Below are 20,205 nucleotides of genomic sequence, written 5' to 3' on the forward strand. Positions count from 1 at the left end.
TTAGTATGGGAGAAGGGGAGAAATTGAGCGACAGCCGTGGTGACGAACCTGCGGAAGCGAATGCGCGGCCACGGCGGGAAACGGCCGAGGAGGCGCCACCCGCGGGACCGGCGGGACGCGGGACATCCCAGGGTATATCCCGGGATATTTGGGAGCACCGGGACATCCCGGGATATTCGGGAGCACCGCGACATCCCACGGAACATCCCGGGTATTCGAGAGCACCGGGACGTCCCTGGGAACATCCCGGGACATTTGGGAGCAGCGGGACATCCCTGAGGGCATCCTGGGCACTCGGAGGTACTGGGACACACCGTGGAGCAGCACCGGGACCCTCAGGAGGAGCATCACAGGGCACTCCCGGGGGACACTCCGGAGGAGCATCCCGGGATACCCCGACCATGATCCCATAGCTGAATTCTTCCTCGTTTTGTTTTAATTTTTTTCTTGCTCAGGCAGGAATCTTTAAAACCTTCCTGCCCCCGCCGAGGCCGGGTGGAGCTGACGATGCTGGGGAAAAGCTGAAGGAAATGGCTCAACCTGGAAGGATTTGCAAAGCCGGGCCCTGTGTAACAGGAGGAATTGCAAATCTACGAAGAGAGGCTCATTGAATTATTTTTGGGATAGGATCCACCATGCTCCTGTCCCATCAGGGACTGCTGCTTGGTTTGTGGGCCAGTGTTGCTTTTTTAACATGGACTTCTGGAGCTTTTCCTCAGATAGTGAAGAGTGGAGGGAAGAGAAAATACACTAGCGAGAGGAAAGTCAGGTTTGTGAACTGTTGCTTAAAAGAAAGGGGAATATTTAATGTGTTGACATGTCTGAAGATGCTTTATTGGAAGAGGACATTTGGGAGTACAAATCCATTAGGAAGCGAAAGCATCAGAGTAACTCACAGAGCATCTCCACCCCTGTGCAGGATGTAAGTGTTGGCAAGGGCAGGCCAAAAAGAAAGAGAAATGGAAAAAAGAAATTGACAGGAAAAACTGGTACACCTCAGAAAGCCAAGCAGAGCTCACGGGCTGGTCAGGATGTGGATGAATGTAAAGAAGACGGCAGTGTGCACTCCCAGGATAGTGTGGGCAGCCTGGCAGAACAGAGCTCACAAAGTGCAAAGCCCGTTCACGATGGATTCTGTCCCAGCTGCCAGATGCCCTTCTCTTTGCTGCTGGTCCAGACACCTCAGTGGCATGTCTATGAATGTTTGGAAACTCCAGGATCCGTTGAAAAAGGTATGAATAGAATAATAAAAAAGCCTTCAGAGAAAACTTACAGACTTCTCATGAAATGTTGCTGTAAACCTCATTTTTATTCAGCTCAAAATCTGAAATGGTAGTTAGTGTGGTTTTTATCATGTTTTATTATGTTGTTGCTGATCAGTTCTATTTTTATACGAAATTTTTGCTTCTTTGTGAAAAACGTGGAAATCTGACATGAAAATAAAATTTCTGAATCTAATCTCTGAGAAGGTTTCATGGCTGTTTATCAAGTTTTAGTATTTCATTCAACAAACTGAAGGAGTATATTTAAAGTAATGAAACCTGTTACAATGACAGTGTCAGAAAAGAACCTTCAGGCACTAGAGTGCTACCTTTGACATGAAGTTTCTATCTCCTTGGGTATAGATTTTATTATCTTGTATTCATGTTGATACGTGATTTGTTCAGGTGTCTAGGGACATTTGGAAGCTGAAATGTGCCAATTTACTTGAAATGTTAACTTGTGGCCCACTATGGTTTAGAAATTTTATATAGAAATAGAGACTAACATTCCTGTATCATAAGACAACTGTTTTCTTTTGAGCTCTGTACAAGAAGAGTAAAACTGACACTTTCCAAATTCTAGTTTCATGGGGAAATACCATAGCTAAACAGATTCAGGTATCCAATTTATGTCCTTAATACACCTCATAACTTTTGTAAAATAGAAAGCATACAGTAACATAAGTAAAGGCTGTTTTAGGTAATGCAATCAACTTTTTATATTTTGATAACTTTCCTCGAGTTTCTCTTTGGAACAATAACATGTAAGTCCTTTCATGCTGATTTTGGCAGTGCTTTTAATTTAAGGCAGGTGTTTTAACACCTCATTTCTGTCTTACTCCCATAATTAACAGGTGCAAAATCCTTCTGGTGGGTTTATGCATTCACTTTAAAAGCCTGAAAAGTTAGGCTGGCAGGTTGTTACTGGGAAAGGCCTAGGAAAGTGCTATGGATTTTCTTCCCTAGCATCTCAACACTGAATGTTTTCTTCATAGGTAAATGCACAACTTTTTTTCTTTATTTTCCCAGCGTGTAATATCAGACAGTTTAAAATTGAATTTCAGGTTAATTCAGAATTGAGATTGGTTTATTTGTTTGTTACTTATATTTGTAGTGTACTGGCTGTTTCTGGCACTACTTCTCTGAGCTCGTTGCTTGACTGTGAGACAATTCTGAATCAGAAGCCGTGTGATTACAGGAGCACAGCATTGAAACAGGGTCAAGTATTCTTTTTAATGGGCTGTAAAATTCAATCATAGTGCTGTGTTTGGTTTCAGGCTGGAAGCTTCTCATTGCTCAGCTCAGAGCGAGAGGCCTTGGTGGCTTGAAAATTACTTTTTATTTGTGCCTTCTATCCTCCAGCAGCTGTGTTTATAAGAAAAAGCTCCTAAATGTTGTGTCACATGAGATTTTGATTTTAACTGTGCCAACTATACTTGCCAAGGTGTTACCATTGCTCCTTTGTTTGACTCTTTCCACAGAGTGTCCTGATGGTCTGCAGTGCACCTCCACCATCCCATCCCACTACAAGCGTTACAGCCATTTTCTGCTTGCAGCAAACAGGGCAGGGGAGTACCTTGAAAACCCTTTGGGAACCACTGTGGACATGAAGGTGACATGTGCTCCTGCTGCAAAGCCCAGCTGCTCCCCAAGTTATGCAGAGGAAACCTCAGGGAATGAGAAACCCTCTACTGAAATAAAGCACGCCCCAAATGATGATTGTGCATCAATGGTATGGAATTCACCACAAATGAAGTCTCTAAATACAATTAGTGGAAGCACTTCCTTTTTTGCAGGTCTTGAAAAAACTCAGCAGACACTTCAGCTTCCAGAGATGGCAGAAAATCATTGTAAATTTGAATTTTTTGATTTTGCATCCTCTCAAGAAAGTGAGACAGGAAAACATCTGTGTGTAGAGAAAGATGCAAGTCAGCCAAGTCTGCTACAGTCAGGAGTGGATTTCAATGACTATGGAATTTCTTACTCACCACTAAGTACATTTGAGGAAAGTGAAGAGGAAGAGGAGGAAAAAGTAAAAGTATCACAGAATAAATTATTCGAAGTGCAAAACTCAGAAGAAGACTCCAATTCTGTGGCATTTAAAACATTTGATGGACTTCTCTTACAGAGGAAGCCTCAGTATGAGCATGCAAAAATGGAAAATTTCATAACTAAAAAACCCCTCTGTGGGGAAGAAAATATACTGAACCATCTAGATCCTCAGCAAGGGGTGGTAGCCAGTGGATCCTCTTCTGCTTGTAGTGACAGGGAGGCTGAACAGCCAGAATTGATTTCCTCTGCTGCAAAAGCAGGAGCCACAGAGCCAGAAGATGCTGGTGCTTGTGCTCTGGGTTCTGCATATGTGGGTTTTACTGGGACATCATCACTGCTAGACAGAGAAATTGGTGGCTCTCTTCTGACACAGAAGTGTAATGTTTTGAGGGAGCCAAGTAACATTTTAACTGGTACAGATAAAAAGACTGCCAGTGCAATTGATAAAACAGCTCACCAGGAGAGTTTGCAGACAGCAGGGGAGAAGAAAGGAAATCTTAGTACGGCTGCTGTGTGCTTTCCCAGCCCCATCTCTTCTAAATCAATGCCATCTCTTTCATCAGCATCTGTGAACAGTAAGTCCAGTCCTGCCAAAGAACTTAAACAAATGGACATTGGTGTTTTCTTTGGGTTAAAACCCAAAGCAAAGGAGGAAAGCAAAGGAGAGGCGTGTTTGAAGGAGAAAAAGCAGATACCAGCTTCAGTATCTCCTAATGGAAAGAGGCCCAGACAGCAAAAAAGGAAGGCTGAGGGGTCTGTGGGAGATGTGGAAGCAGTTACAGAAAGTTCAAGTAAAAATGAAGCCATTGCAGATGTACCTTCTGGTGGCCAACGAAGGTGGAGAAAAAAATTTAAAGAATTACCTACTACAGGTGAAGGAGCAAGAAAAAAACAGTGCCCCTTCTACAAGAAAATACCAGGTGAGAGGTAACTTGGTTTTTCATCGAGGTTAATTTATTTTTGCTGGAGTGTTGTGTTTTTGTCCTAATTTTAGACTTCAGTATTTTTACTCCTGAAAACTGCTTTCTTAAATGTGTCTTATTTGCTTAACTGGTTGCCATCTGTGTAAGAGGGCAGCTGAACAACATATGGGAGGCCTTTGAAAGTATTTGTTTGTGAAAATTTTATTTTAGTTTGTGAAAATCTCTTTTTGCCACTGTTGACTGATACACAAAACACATGAATCTTTAAATGGCTCCTTCAGTTGTATGCAGAATAACTATTACCTTTTAACTGGAAAGAAAGGAAAAAAACAAATCAATATCTGATTAGAAATTGGTTTTGAACTTCACTTGTTTACTGGCTGGATTCTCTTCCCTCTTTGCTGTAGGAACTGGTTTTACAGTTGATGCCTTCCAGTATGGGGAAATTGAAGGCTGCACAGCTTATTTCCTTACTCATTTTCACTCTGACCACTACAGTGGACTAACGAAAAACTTCAGGTTTCCAATCTACTGTAATAAGGTAAGGCTTTTCAAGATTACTAGATACCATTATATCCATATGCTTTTGTACTTTTATATCCATCACTTTTGTACTGATGGAAGTAAATAGAAGATCAGTGGTTGGGGCCCTTTATTGGGTTAGTGGACATGCACAGGGGACAGTGCATTTTGTTTGTGTGAAATCCTTACCTTGATTTGACTGATCAAGAGGATTAGTGAAACTTCCCTCCCTCGATACCATGAAAAAAAATCAGGTTTAAAAAGGATCTCTAGAGGTCACATAGACCAATTTCCTGCACAGTGGAACCTTCAAAGTTAGATCAGACTGCAGGGAGTCTTTTGTCAGTCAAATTTTGAACATTGGCCAGAATTTACTATGTCTCCTTGCAACCTGTTGCAGTGCTTACCTTTTCTAGTTTTTTTCCCCCCCTAATAATACATTTGAAATTTCTGGTTTTGCAACTTGCCAATGTAGCTTTTTTTTTGTATGTGTGCATCATGAAGAATCTGGCTCCATTTTCTCTAAACTGTTTCAGTGATGGAAGTCTGAAATAGATTCTGCATGAGTCACCTCTTTTCCACATTAAGCAAGTAGAATTATTTCAGACTGATTATTTGTGTCCTGTACTTTGGGCTGCTGAATGGCCACGACTGCCATTAGCTGTTGTAGGTCCAACCAGCTGTTACCTGGAAACTTCTTCACTTGTTTAAAGAAGGTTTTACCCACCTCTTTCTCTTGACTTGATAGTGTGCAACAGATCTTCTTCCCCCTTATTTGCCTCCTCTCTGATTCCAGTCCACAGCCTGTTGACAGGCTTTTAAAAGTTTGCTACCTGAAGACAGCTTTTCTCAGTTTGCTTTTTGAGGAGTGAAATGCTGCTGAAGGGCTTGGCTACACCCAGAGCCTTATAGTTTCTCTCCAAGCCAGTCTGGCTTTGAGAGCTTTTGTTTCCATATTGAACAATGATTTTTTCAGTCTTTGTTCCTGTTTTAAATCCTGTCTGTGTTGCAGATAACTGGCAATCTGGTGAAGAGCAAGCTCCGAGTGCAGGAGCAGTATGTCCACGTGCTGCCCATGGACATGCCCTGTGTGGTCAATGGGATCAAAGTGCTGTTGCTTGATGCCAATCAGTAGGTATCACTGCATTTCTTACAGGTGGAGAATTTCTTACAGGTAGTTAGTTTTTGAAATAGGTGAGTTATATTGAAAAATGAAACAGGGTTTTTAGAATTTAATTTAACTTTTTTTGTGTACGTTGTGTTAACTGCATGTTGCTCCGTAATTTTTGTTTGAGAGGTTGAATGATTTTCTAGTGGTCTGAACACTTCCTGGTTTTTGGTGTCTAGTTGGGAACCTAGTAGATTTGATTATCGGATACATTAGGTTTCTGTAGCTTGAACTGATGATAGGGAAATCCTGAGCTAAAGAAAAATGTGGTACTTTGGATCCTGTGAGAGACACAACCTAGCAAATATTTTGAAAATTGGACTTTGAAGAAAAGCCTGTTGAAATCTGGACAAGATTTCTACTGAATTTGGTGATAAAGGGTGAGATTTTGTCTGTTAGACGGGCACTGTGTGGAAATGCTGGATTTAAAGTTCAGCAGCACCTGACATCCAGTCCTGTGCTCTTGTTCTGCCTCTTGGTACATTTTTTTGGCCATGGGCTAGAGGAAGACTCCCTTCCCTGCAGTACATTTATTGAAATGCAGGACTGTGTCACAGCTGGTTTGAACATTGCTTAGTGTAAGATTTGTTTATACTTGGAGAGATAAAACTCCATTAAGTCCTCTGAGAACCATCTCTAGGAATGAAGGAAGCCTTGCTGCTTATGTAATTTGTATTCTTCTCATTTTTCCTGTTTGTCCTCTGATTCCCTGCTCCAATTTAAAAGCTGTGCATACCTTAGCTACAAAGTTCAGCTTCTTGTAGAGTTCGCTAATTCTGTCCTTTTCACTTTGTTTCAGGCCAGTTTTTCTTTTTTTGAGATTTCATTTACCCTTTGCAGGTGACTGATATCTAAAATAGTCCCACTCAGGTTTTCCAGTCTTCCCCTTCAGAAAGCTTTGGCGAGCAGCTGCAGAAGGCACAATGGAATCACTGTCAGCAGTAAGGGAGTTGTGTTTGTAACCAGGGACTTCTGGATCTAGAACAACATTTAAAATCTGCAAATAGAATTTAACAGAAAGTGCTCCAGTAAGTCCTGCAGGAAGGAAGATGAATCTGCAGCAATACAAGTCTGTTTGACTTGAGCAAGATTGCTGCTTCTCTTTGGTGTGCTGTTTCCTCTTTGAACCAAATAATAGCATGATTGCAGCTAAGGCAGGATCTGTGCCATGCCTGGAAGGTGGGGCATCCCAAAAACGCAGTTGATATTTGATTGCTTTACTGTTGATATGGATTTTTTGTTTCTTCTTTCCATCTGAGGTGAGAACTCAAGCTTGTGTGTGGCCATAGGATTAGCTGCAGAATTCCTATAGAAATCAGGAATTCCTAGCTGAATTAGTCTGTATAGCAGCTATGATCTAAAATGCTATTCTGCACATGTTTCTGCTGCTGAAGGGTGGTCTATCTCTTAAAGTAGTTTATCAGTATAGAGACTTGGCATAATTTGTGTTGGGCTTTTTTGTTTGTTTGTTTCAGTTGTCCAGGTGCAGCAATGATCCTCTTCTACCTGCCAAGTGGGGCTGTTATTCTGCACACAGGGGACTTCAGAGCAGACCCTTCCATGGAGCGCTACCCTGCTCTGATGGGCCAGAAAATCCACACCCTTTACCTTGATACCACGTGAGTTGGCTGGAAATTGATTTTTTTTGTTGTTGTTTTTGTTCTTAGTCTTTTCAGTTTAGTAAGGCTTTGAACCAAATAAATGTAATTTTAAATTACATTGCTGTGATAAGACTTTTTAGCTCTATTTAGTGTTGAATAAAAGCAGAGATTTATTAAAAGTACGTATATGTGTAGCTTGTTCATTGGTTATGCTGTTACATTAGAGAATAAAAGTGGAAAGTGGTGGAAAAGATGCTGAAGTATTTGCTCAGGTCACCATATTATTTATAAGTGGTATTAAATTTAGGGTGTCAAAACTCATACTTTAAGTGTTCAGGTTTATGGAACGCTAGTTTTCAGTGGATTCAACTCTATTATAAAAAGAAGTGTGAAGGAATTCAAAGGTGAAAGAATGCCAAAAGGCTGAATCAGTTTTGGGAGTTTTCATTAGACCTTCCTCTGATTCATTTATATAAAATTGGTTTTGTGTGAATGATGACTAATGCCCAGCTGCAGACTTTCATTTCTGTTCCATATGTTTCTGTGAATGAGTAATGACTTACATTATGGTTTGTGTGTATGACAAAAAATAGATATAAGGATATAATCAGGATGTGGCAGAAATATCAATCTTGCAAGAGCACTTGGTATTCATGGAGAAGAAAATGTAGAATTCAGTACCAGACAGTGAATAGTTGTAGAGAAAACAATGATATATGCTCAGTGTGATTTTTGTTGCAACAATTTCTGGGCACCTCAGTGTTTCTAATAGACTGCTATTATATAGAAGAGTAATGTCTTTTTCACTTCCTGAGTACATGGAGTTTTGAGGGCCTTCATGGCAATTTCAGATGTCTTTTATCTTTTGTAACAAAGTGATCTATTTTGTTTCCCTGCCCCAGATACTGTAGCCCTGAGTACACTTTTCCTGCACAACAAGAGGTTATCCAGTTTGCTGTCAACATTGCCTTTGAGACAGTGACCTTAAACCCACGAACTCTAGTTGTCTGTGGCACCTACTCCATTGGAAAAGAAAAAGTTTTCTTAGGTATGTAAAAGAAGTGTATTGGATCAAAGAACTAATTTGATGTCTAATTTAGTGTTACGAAATGGCTTTCTTGAAGACATAAAAGGTTGTTTAGTCAGAATGTTCAGATATAGTGTAAAGAAATTAAATGTATTTAATAATCCTCCTGCTATTTTTTAAGTTTTCTAATCAATAAGCTTTAACTTTCTGAAAGAAATCATGTTCTACCATGTTTACAACCTTCCCCCCACACTGAATATACATGTGGCCAGTTTATATACTAACTGTAAGAACCTCTTTAATTGACTGTGGTGAGAAAATTGCTAAGAGCAATTAAAAAATAAATAAGTGAGGTCTTTATGACATTCTTGTTGTTAATAATTTCAAAAAACAGCAAAGGGATGTTATTCTTAGAGTAGACTTCTATTTTGAGCTTTTCCTTCCAGTTTATATTATATATCTTTTCTGACTAAGTGAAGATCTTGTGTGCTATGCTTCAGTCAGTTACAGCACCAGGAACCAGCATGATTGCCCAAATGTCTGCTTCAGAGCAGGCAGATGTGCACCATTTGTGCATATTTAAAATCATCAATACAAGACCTACTCTCACTGAACTTTAGTCTGTCTTCAGTGTGGGCTGTTTGTCACATATTCCAAAAACTGCACATTTCTGGCATCTTTGGAATAAATACCAGTTCACCTCAGTAACACTCTACCAAAGAAATGTGACTTAGAATTTATCAAGGTACTTTTCCTTCTTTTTCCAATTGTTATACAAAATTCTGCTGCTAAAATGTATGGGACAAAGGTTTTTAACACTCATTATAGGATTCTCTTCCTAATGTAAGAGTACAAAACACTATATCCTGTTGAATATGGATTTCTTTTCTAATAGTAAAACTTATCTTGTACAACAATCAGGACTATGTCCAAAACAAGCCAAAAAAGAACTCTTACAATTTTCTCTATCTGATTTCTTCCTAATGAATCCTAAAGCAATTGCTGAAGTTCTGGGCTCAAAGGCAAGTATGTCCCGTGACAAATACAAAACCCTGCAGTGCTTGGAGTCAGCAGCTGTCAATTCCCTCATCAGTGTGGACTGGAAGGGTACTTTGCTTCATGTTCTTCCCATGATGCAAATTAATTTTAAGGTAAGTTCAGAAAAGGGACTATTGATGAACGTGCCAGTAAAATTCTCTTGGCTCTTCCCAGCCATTGCTGTGTTTGGTGCTTTTTAACCTCTTGTCAGATCATATTTATTTAGTGGGGCTTTGACATGTAGCAATACATTGAAAATGAAATGCAATTAAACATTAATAACTTATCCAAACATGATGTGGTACTTGTTCAAGATAAGGTGAGGCTTGTTCAAAGACCTGCTCTTTGCAGGCCTTTTTGAAGTAGGTTTATGTAATGACTGCCTGATCTGTCCTCTTAGCAATTAATATATTGTGACATGGAGTTCCTGTTTTCAGCCTGTCTTTTACCTGGTCCAGTGTAGGAAAAGTCTAAAAGGATTTTCTGCCTATGAGCCTCTGTTTTGAGGCAGCCTATGAACATGGCCAACTACCAGTTCTCTAATATTTGTCAAAAAAGCAAGTAAACCAGTTAATTTTAAAGCATGATTTCATCTAAGTTGATTTCAAATGCACATTTGGTTGAGATTTGAGACACTGAGTTTTTGTTGTTGAGCATTTTTTCTGGGAATTTCTTTGTTTGGAAAGATGACTTATTCCCAGGTTATTCTAAATAGACAAAATACTGAAGGGCAGTAAGGTAAAGCAGCAGGCTCTAGATTAAAGTAACCAGGAAGAAAGGAAAAAAACCCAAAAAAACAGTGGCTGTTTATGCCTTACAGGCTTGGATTAATTTTCCTGTTTTGCTTCAGGCCTGCTGTGCCATCTCAAGCAAATCCTTCAGACCAAGATGATACTTAGCTGCAGGACAAGTGGAGGTCAGAGTTGACCTAAAAAGGAGTAAAAAAGGCTATATGGTTTGGATGGAGCTGCAGGAGATGGAACTTAGTATCTTAATGCTTTAACTTTGTTCCATGATGTTTTCAGTGGTGGAGCAGAAAATGAGTAATGGAAATATGTATGGATTTATTTTTAGTGTGTTGTGCTGTCTTAAACAGGAATTGATTTGAGTTTCTTCTGCAGATTTCTGGGTTGCTAAGTCATCTGTCCCAGCATGCATGGACACTGACAGGACTGGACTTTCAGGGGGTGGAGGAAATCCTCAAGGGCAGCTTTACTCCCCAGAGGGAGGCAGTTGTGTCAGGCAGGGTCTCACCTCTGAGATCAGCAGCCTCTAGACCAATCTCCAGTGTGACAAAAGCCATGCTTGGACCCTGAAAAGGAATTTTAGATGCTTAAAGATGAGTTCATATGATCATTTATCTTACTTTTGGATTTGGTATATATTAAGAAAATATAAAAAAAACCCAAACAAACCCAGAGATGTGGTACTTCACTGCAGTATTTGGTTTTACCCCAGTAAAATGCAGGGATTGCTCTATGTACTGACAAATGGCTGTTCTTGAATAAGCCAGATGAGTTTAAGTGGTGTTAGGGCTAGTGGTAAATTAAATATTTAATCATGGTTGAGTCTTTTCCTATCTTATGGAATCTGTTTGTGTACACTGCTGACTTTAGTGGCACTCTGAATATCAGGCTGTCATGGTGATTGAAGGAGGTTGGTGTAGCAGTGAAATACATTTTCCATTCAAAAGGGTGAAGGTTTAGAACAGTGTTGGCTAAAGCAATAAACGAAGAAATTGGAATGTATATTTAAAATGGACTTGTTATGAGCAAACACAGCAGTCATTTGTTTTGGGGAAAGAGGCCATCTTTTCCAAAATGCATGCATGGTTCTTTTGCAACAAACAATTTTTTTTGTAACTCAAAAATTGAGGCTTTTGCCTAACTTGACTATGTGGTGGAAACTTTCCAGGGAACTGACTTTTGTGGGTCTATGAATCTTTCATGTTGTTTAACTCAGCAAGGTCTTGTACTGGCATTGAGGTGAGACTTTCAGAAGTGAAAGTGATTGAAATGCACAAATAATTTTTTATAAGCTTGAAATTGCATCCTTAATGTGACTGTTGCACACTTGATTCATAACAAAACTCAAAAGCAGATTAGTATTGTTAATATAATAATCATTGCATTTGAAGTACTATATTTAGATTTCATTAGAGCAGGGGAGAAAATTTGTGAGTAATTACCTTAATCTATGTTAATACTCCCAAAATGGAGGGTGAAGGAGAATTAGACTGCTACAGTTATACCTTTAATCAAGTGAGGACTGAACATTCACAGTGTGTTGAAAGTCACAGCAGTGAGCCATAATTCTTGTTGCTGAATGAAGTGTCTTCTGTGGTAGGGTTTTAAAAAATTATTTTGTGTACCTGGGTTGATGGATTCTAAATGTTGCTATTGGACATTGTACTGAAGGTTTTGTTAAATGTGGCAGCTTTCTGCTGCTCTGTTTTAGAGTTCTCAAGTGTCTGACAGGTTAGATAATTTTCTATCATAGCCCATCTATCTCCCTCTACCCTCCTTTTTAATCAGCCTTTATTTTGTATTCCTCTCTCTCCTGCTAATATAAAGTTTGATTTTGAGTTCTGTAACCCTGTAGGGCTTTCAGATTAGGAATTTGCCTGTAAGATTTTATACAGGACACATGAAATTGATTTTCTGCTTTTAACTTGAAGCAATACTGACTTCACTTTATGCAGGCATAGGATTGTACATACTTGGAAATTTTTTCAAGGTAATTTCCTTTTTAGAGTGAGAAGATGAGAGGTGGTTTCCTTCCTGTCTTGGAGAGGTGGTAAAACATGGTTTAGTGCTCAGAGCAATACTTAGCTCGTGCACTGGCTTGCAGTAAGTTTTTTGGGGTAGGTTAATTAACTCTGGTTACTTGTGGGCATAAGCAGGTGTCAAAACCTCTGTGATGATTTTGCACTGAAGCAGCATTTCACCGTCTTCCATCTCCACTCAGCTGCTGACCTCTGGTTTAGAGGAGGAAATGAACAATTTGTGGAGCAAGGCTTATAAGAAAGTGTGATTATTCCTTATGTGTTCTGATCTGTAATGCAAAGCTGTTCATATGTTCCTAATTCAGATGAAGAAATTGAGATCCTAAGGCACCAGTTCTTTTGCAAATATCAGTATTTGTCATTAATAATTGCAAGGTAGGTGCTCATTAAAATTAAAAAATGCCAGCGCATGAAAAGAAAATGTAGTCTGAATCTTCTCCATCATGAAATGGCAAACCTTTAGTCTAATTAGCTATTTAATGGGATTAAGTATATGCTATTTTTTTTCCCCACAGAGCTTGCAAGATCACTTGAATAAGTTTTCTGAGAATTTTGATCAAATTCTGGCTTTCAAACCTACGGGGTGGACCTACTCTGATTCATGCCTTTCTCTGGAGGATATCAAGCCTCAGACAAGAGGAAAAATCACTATATATGGTATAAGAGTGGCAAAGATTCAGTACATTTGGCTTTGTGTGGATGCTTTTCCTATTTTTATTCTGGAAACTCCTACTGATTTTGTAACTGCTGCTTTTTCTGGTAACTCATTGAGAAACAACAGATCTCTTCAGGAGAGATCTGTGAAATGAGTAATCAAGAACAACTTAAATGCAGATTTTTACATACATTTTGCACCTGTCCGTGTTATGCAAATAAAAACTTTCACCTGATATGGGTAGAGACTTCAGGGATGGAGTCTTGGCCTGAGTGATGCTGGTGGCAGTGTAGTTCCAGAGCCAAGATTTCATTCTGTGTCTTGTTTCTGAGAGAGTGTCTTCCTCTCAGTTCTTATTGGTGGGTGGAGCTAAAACCCTTAACATTCCTTTAACCAGGTCACTGATGTTGCTTAGCTTGTACTGATGAATGACTTGGTGACTTAATGCAAGGTAATTTTCCTAGAAGGGAAAATTGGAGGGAGGAGGGAGGGAGGTGTTTTACCTTAGCTATAAACTTTGGATCCCAAATAGGAATTGAAAAAAACCCTTTTATCTAAAGTATTTCTTAGCTGAAAGGCTTGGAGGAAGCTCAGTGGCCTGACAGATGGCTGTGATTTGTTTTCATTTCAGGGATTCCTTACAGTGAGCACAGCAGTTACCTGGAAATGAAGCGTTTTGTTCAGTGGTTGAAGCCACAGAAAATCATCCCCACTGTCAATGTTGGTGACTGGAGAGACAGAAGCTTGATGGAAATGCATTTTAGAGACTGGATGACCGAGGGCAATAGGCAAAAATAAATATGAAGAAGAATGTATATTGCAAAGGAAGTAGGCTGGAATGGGAATTGAGTTCCTGAGTTTTATTTATCTCCCTTTTCCATTAAGCTTTCTTTAGGGAGGACTAAACTGCCATTCTTTGAAGAAGATAAATTTAGGAAAAGAAAAAAAGGCACCTTGCTTTCTTGTGTATCTACTACTTTTTTCTTCCCCATAACATACCATTTTTGCAAGTTCATATTTTAGGTTATTTGTCTTACTCCCTTTCCCCTGTTCTTAATTTTCCTCAGGTTGTGGAGATGCTCAGATATGTAATGCTGGGGATTCAACAGTCTCCAGGATAACTTCTGAAAATAAGTTATTGTAATAAATGAGACAATATTGAGCTTATGTCACATGCTGTCTACTCAGGCTTCAGAGAAGCTCATTTCATGAGGCAGAACTGACTATTGTGATTTAAATATTGTTAAAAAAACTTACCTTATGAGAGAGTATTGACGTGGGCTCCTGCAGCATATGTACTTCAGACAATTGTTTACAAAAGACACTTCTACATTCTGCTCAAGGTTTTTTGCTCTTTTTTTTAGTGATCTTTTTTAAAATAAAGAATATATCTTATGCCTATGTGTTCTTTCTGAGCAAAAAGCATTTCCTTTCAGAGCCAGAGTTGCTAACCTGAGCAACCTGTCTGCACTGTCCTTGGTGAATGTGCTGTGTGTGTTGCTTGTCTGAAGTTGCTCCTGTGTCCTCTGCAGTGCCAGTTCTCAGCAGGTGTTCAGAGCACAGGAGTGGTTCCTCACCCTGGAATCTCCATTGGGGTTTGCAGGTTGTTTGTATACAGGTTGTATATAAACACTGGGGTTTGCAGGTTGTTTATATACAGGTTTGTCACCTGAACTCTAGAAAAACAAGAAAGGCAAATACTAGCACTGGCAGCAGAAAGGTAAATTTCACTTTGCATTTTTTGCCCTAATTCCTACCAGATTATCCAGTGCTGCTTTTTTTTGCATCTGCCTGGTGTTTATGTACTGAAGTGTGTGGATGCATGCAGGCACCCTAGTAAAATTTTAATCACTAAAATAAAAACTCTTCCAAAGTTTCAGGGTGGAATCACATGTAAAGAGTCATTCCCCAGCCCCTCAGAGTAGCTTGTCTGGAATCCTCAGTGCTATTTTATGTTGTAAGAACATTTTTTTTAATGATCAATGCAAGTATAAACAGATCCTTGTCTCTGAGTGACGAGCTCTGTAATGTGAAGTCACTTGTTTTATTTGTCTTGTGAGAGAAATGAGTGAGGAACTGATGGCAAAAAGATTCTTTGTACTCAAAGAATTGTGAATGAGTATTTCACTGACATAAGGCACTGTAAATGCTTCAGTTTAATTCAAGCATTTAAAGGAATCTGAAGTTTTTGTTTTACATCATGCATGGTGCTAGCTGGCTGTCACAAGGACTGGTAACTGTCTTGGACTGGAGTGCTCATTCCTAGGATTCCACTCCTTTGTGGAGGTGTATGAAGAAGGATCTTTTATGGCTTTTGCAAGAACCAAGCATGAATGAATGCCTTGTACAAATCAGAGCAAATTTGGGGATCCTATTTGGCAGGCAATTTTTTTACCAGTTGATTGTTAAGGAATTATGCATGGGGCTTTTTTGCCTTCAGGGTCTTTTTCCTAATTTTTGCATGGACTATGAGAGGCTGGAATAAGCACCCCAGAGTCAAATCTTAGTCACAATTCTAACATCTTCTTGCTTCCATAGTTGCATTTTCAAGAACGTCTGTTCCTACAGAGAATGAGTGTGTTTGTGTGGTGGGGGGGCTCCCACTGGGCTGATGCTGTTCCTGGTTTTGCATTCCCTCTGTTTGTGCCACTGGTAACCCTGAACCCAAAAAAATCAACTTTCAGTGCAGCCTGATGAGTGTGAGGCACCTGTTACCCCTCTGTGCCTCCTGACCTCCTGCTATCAGTTTCTAGCCTGTCACCTAGAATGAGGGGTTGGGTCTTTTTTCTTTAAAAAGCAAACTGATTTCTGAAACTAACCCCAGGAGTGGTGAAACTGGCACTGGCATCTGCTGGACTGACCCTGTGAATCCTGCCCTGATATGAAGCAGGTGCTCACAGGCTCACTTTGGCCAGCAAAGCAGAAGGGCTTTAGTGCTGGAGGCTTTTCCCAGTTCCCTGCTCTGCTGTAGGTATTCCTGCCTGGGCCCACTGGGTGCTTTCATTCCATCCTCTCTGGTTTGTATTTGCACTTCCACCAGCTGGTTTTTGTGTGTAGATGAATTCTACAGCATTTCATCCACCTTCAGGGTAGGAGATCTCCATCTTGCCTACTTATTTGGCCTCCTTTTTGTGGAAAAAACTTGTTTTCAGAATCCAAACTCGGGAATAAATGAGTTTCGTTCTCTTTATAATAAGATTAGTTACAGGTTTAGGTTGAGTGGGAGGACATACAAACAGATGTGGAAAACTATAACTAACAAGAATTTTGTGGGAAGATGTGACCTTTTGCCTTGTCTTGGTGGTTCCAAGGGACATCTCTCTGATCTCAGCAGTTTAAATCCTTTGGGGAGAGCAGACCTGGGATAAACCAGGTTTCCATGTTATTGTACAGATGTCATTAATTAGGACTTTGAGTCTGGCTCTACTTTTCCTAATGAAGAATTGATTTTTTTTTCAGTCTTTGGGCAGTGCTGGCATTAGAGATGGACGAATTAAAGCAATTTTTATTTTGGTTGAGAGTGGGGGTTCTGACTACAGCAAAGGTGCCACCTTTTCCCAGTCAGTGGAGGGGACTTAGACCTCTGTGGAAACACTAAACCAGGGTCCCCTGCACAGGGGGGTGGAGGAGTCAGCCTGTACTGACACAAATACTGTGAGATTTCACTAAAGCAAGATGGGCTGTGAGCATCCCAGAGGCTCTTCCTGTTTGTCTGGGGCTGCCAGGCTCAGGGCAGGGGGCACAGCCAGTGACAGGGGCAGCTGCAGCACTTGCTTGATTGGCTTCCAAAGGCAGCCCCTCTGAAGGATCACTTTGTATTTCCCATCAGGACTCCTGCTCTGATTACATATCACCCCAACAGGCAGATAAATGAGCTAAAAGCGACTCTGTTGGAAAAGGGTAGCAGGAGGGGAGAGGGGAGATGAGGAGAGCAGCTCCTGCCTGTTCTGGCTCTGGCACTGGGTTTCAGGCTGGCTGTGATAAATGAAAGCACCCACAGCCTGTGGCCACCACTGGGGAGGGAGCTGGGAAGGCACACGTGAAGAATAAATTATATTGCAGAATACAAGGAGCTAAAGAGAACTTCAAGGTGCTGGTATCTCTCTAAACCTTGATGTGAAATAACAATTGATAGCAACTTGGAGTGGAGAAAGGAACTGGGATCCCATTGACACGGTTAAAGGATATTTCTCTTATTTGATCAAACCTGTCTGCTCCTATGAGCTTTGTAAAGGTTTTTAGGACAAACTGCAATTTAAGTTCTTTGGGAGGATTGTGGGAGAGTTATTTCCATGTCAGGGTAAAGATGCAGTTATTGCTTTGATATGTTTTCTGTGTCTGAATGACTTTTGTTGAGTTTTCTTTGGTAGAGGAAAAAAAAAGCAGCAGGTGAATTTTGAGAACAAGAGAATGCAGCCCAAATATTCCCATCCTCCCTTGGCTACAGAAAACCAGCTGCTTGTCATTTCAGAACCAAGACAAATAAGGCCATTACTTTTAAGGGTGGGTCACAGGCTTCTTCATGTGTTAAGGATTTATAGTGAAATGATGCAATTTGAAATTTTATTCAATAGCCACCATTCCAAACCACACGTGTTTGCAAAAACATTCAGTATTCATGTTTGTGAACCACACAGTATTAGTATACAGTAGGAATTACGACCAGCATGAATGAAATTCACAGGAAATACTGAAACTTGTCAGTACCAATATTAAAAATTGAAGATCTTGTACTTAAGTTTCACATTGTGGTACAGATTATAAATGTGCATTTGGATTGCTGAATTTAATGTTCTCCCCAGCAGTGAAGAGAAAAGCTAGGAGATTTCAGCCTCTAACAGAAATGAAGGGATAAGACAGTCTGTCAGGGCTTGCAGAGAAGGAAAACAGCACAGGAGAGCTGCCTGCTGCCTGCCCACTGAATCCAACCAGCTCTCCCTGCTGTCTGCAGGCAGGAGGGTCAGTGCAGGAGCTGCAGCCCACACAGGCAGAGCCCTGCACTGCCTGGAGGCCTCTTCTCTCTCTCCTTTCTACTCTGGACCTTTACCCACTGTTGTACAATGGCACCTTGTTATCAAATCTCCAGCAAATACTCTGGCAGGGAAAAGGCTTTTCCACTCTGTCACATCTGCTCCGGTATCTCAGAGTAGATAGGCACTTGTTTGTGCCAGTTTCCAATAAGTTCTTATATAAACCAAGCAGTCTTAAAAACCTCTAAGCTTTCCCATTGGGGCATTTCAGATTAACTTTGTTCACCTTTTCCTTCTGTACATTGCCTTGCTTGTTAGGGATGGAGAGGAAGAAAGTTCCCCACCTCAGGGAAGAAGAGACAAGCAATGCCCTGGAGGAAAAGGTGACACGAGGACACAAATGCCAGCAGCAGTGACTTTGGAGTTCAGCAAGACCAGGGCTGGCTGTGGGGTTCTACATGTGCTGCCTCCTGCTGCCTCTCACCCCTCCTCCTTGTCCACCACAATCTTCCTCCCTGCAGAAGCCATGATTTCAGTGCACTCTGTTGTGAGAAGCAAAGTTGATTTTTTTCTGATCGCTCCAGTCGTTTGTCAGCTCCTGGCAGAGACCTCCCCAAATACAGCACTGCCAGCAGCAGGATCTGACCCACTTTTCAGCTCCTGTTTCAGAGAAGAGATGGATTGGAGCATTTATCTCAGCAGGGCTTCTTCAATCAGAGAAAGGCAGGCTGGATTTCTCTTGTTACTGAGACCTTGTTATTTACTTGGCTCTCTGCCCTGCTCTCGGTCGCATCTATTGCCTGAACGAGGGAGGTAAAGCTGAAATTCTGTTCTTTGTGCTGCTACCCAGCGACCATCTGAGGAACTGAGCTCTGCAGCACAGCAGGAGCCTGGTTTTGCACTAACACCTTCATGATCACAGCCCAGCTCATTCCTTGGAGCTCACCTGTGGGGCCAGCAGCCAGGCAGGGGCAATTGGCACCCACAGAAGGGCTGGGGCATGCACTGACAGCCTGGGGGGCAGTGGGCCATGGCAGGGCTTTTATGGGCTTCCAGGGCATGACAAACATTCCCAGTAGTGTGTGAAGGTTCCTGATTTTCTGCCATATAAGCCCAAAATATTCTGTATTTGACCAAGGAGTGGCCCTGGGGAGAGGGGTGCATGCAGCAGCACAGTGGTGCAGGTAGTGACAGCTCATTAGGGAAGTATTAACTACCCAAACAGATCAGTGAGGTGAGGGGCAGCAGGGATGCCTCAGAACATGGAAAAAGTCAAGCTGAGGACAGCAGGGTGGGAGGCAAGCAGGGAATGGCTCTGGAGCTGCTGTCAGGGGGAGCTGGGGGTCTGCATCCCCCCTGGCCACACCAGCAGAGCCCCCACCACTCCAGTGGAGTGACTCAGGGAGGGGAATGTTGTCATTCTGAACGTTTCTAAACCTCCTTGCTGGACACCATTCCCTGGCAGTGTTGTGGCTTTGGCCCTCCTGGAGGAGCAGGGCAGGAACCTGCCATGAACTTCTCCAGAAAGGTTCAGTTCAAGCTGTGGCAGCAGCTCTGTGAGGGCTCTGAAAGGGGCTCCAATGGGCTCATTCACCCATTTTCCACACCAAACACAGCCAAAGGGACAGCTCACATCACCACAAGGTGCCACAGCCCACTGACACCTGTGTGTCACTGGTGTGGGTCCCCTCCAGGGATGGCAGCAGGGGCCACCCCGTCCTGCAGGCACAGACCCCTCCTGTCTCCTGGCTGCAGTGCCAGAACACCCCTGCACTGTCATCACCCCAGCCTTGGGACCATCTGCACTGGCAGAGCCTAAAAACACAAAGGGATGGAGAGGCCCCAGGTGAGCAGAGCCCTGGGCAGGGATGTTTCATCCCAGTGCCAGAGAGACTGCACACATATTTACCCTGGGTTTTTTCAGTGTTTTAGCTGACCTTGAGGGAAGGTGCTGCTTACAGCCACTTGTCTGATGCTGGGAAATAACCTGAAGCAGACTTTTTTTTTTTAAAAAAACCCTACCAAATATAACAAAAATGTACTTACAGCAGAGGACTCCTGTTTTACCATCTTTGACATATTTTTTTCCCTATCCACAGTCCCTCTTGCTGTTTATAGTTGTTCCTCATGACTGAGTTTTCCTTCCTCTTTGTTCTCCCCCCCAGCTACTTTTCCACTACTGGGGATTTCTCAGAAATGTTA

General features: G+C 41.5%; 1 protein-coding gene across 1 annotated transcript; it reads left to right on the forward strand.

Annotated features, from left to right (window-relative positions):
• The first annotated feature begins 80 nt into the window (after positions 1–80).
• DCLRE1A (DNA cross-link repair 1A) lies at positions 81–14,434 on the forward strand. Its single transcript, XM_054637374.2, has 9 exons — positions 81–1,232; positions 2,744–4,234; positions 4,645–4,778; positions 5,772–5,890; positions 7,403–7,546; positions 8,431–8,576; positions 9,552–9,706; positions 12,894–13,035; positions 13,665–14,434. The coding sequence occupies exons 1-9, from the start codon at positions 818–820 to the stop codon at positions 13,829–13,831; spliced, it is 2,913 nt and encodes a 970-aa protein (XP_054493349.2). The 5' UTR covers positions 81–817; the 3' UTR covers positions 13,832–14,434.
• Positions 14,435–20,205: the final 5,771 nt, after the last annotated feature.

Source organism: Agelaius phoeniceus, chromosome 9 (assembly GCF_051311805.1).
Source record: "Agelaius phoeniceus isolate bAgePho1 chromosome 9, bAgePho1.hap1, whole genome shotgun sequence".
Lineage (NCBI taxonomy): Eukaryota > Metazoa > Chordata > Aves > Passeriformes > Icteridae > Agelaius > Agelaius phoeniceus.

Coding starts and splice junctions, on each gene's coding strand:
- DCLRE1A (XM_054637374.2), top strand. CDS start 818: ATGTCTGAAGATGCTTTATTGGAAGAGGACATTTGGGAGTACAAATCC. Junction 4,235..4,644: donor CTTCTACAAGAAAATACCAG/GTGAGAGGTAAC, acceptor TCTTTGCTGTAG/GAACTGGTTTTACAGTTGAT. Junction 8,577..9,551: donor AAAAGAAAAAGTTTTCTTAG/GTATGTAAAAGA, acceptor TGAATCCTAAAG/CAATTGCTGAAGTTCTGGGC.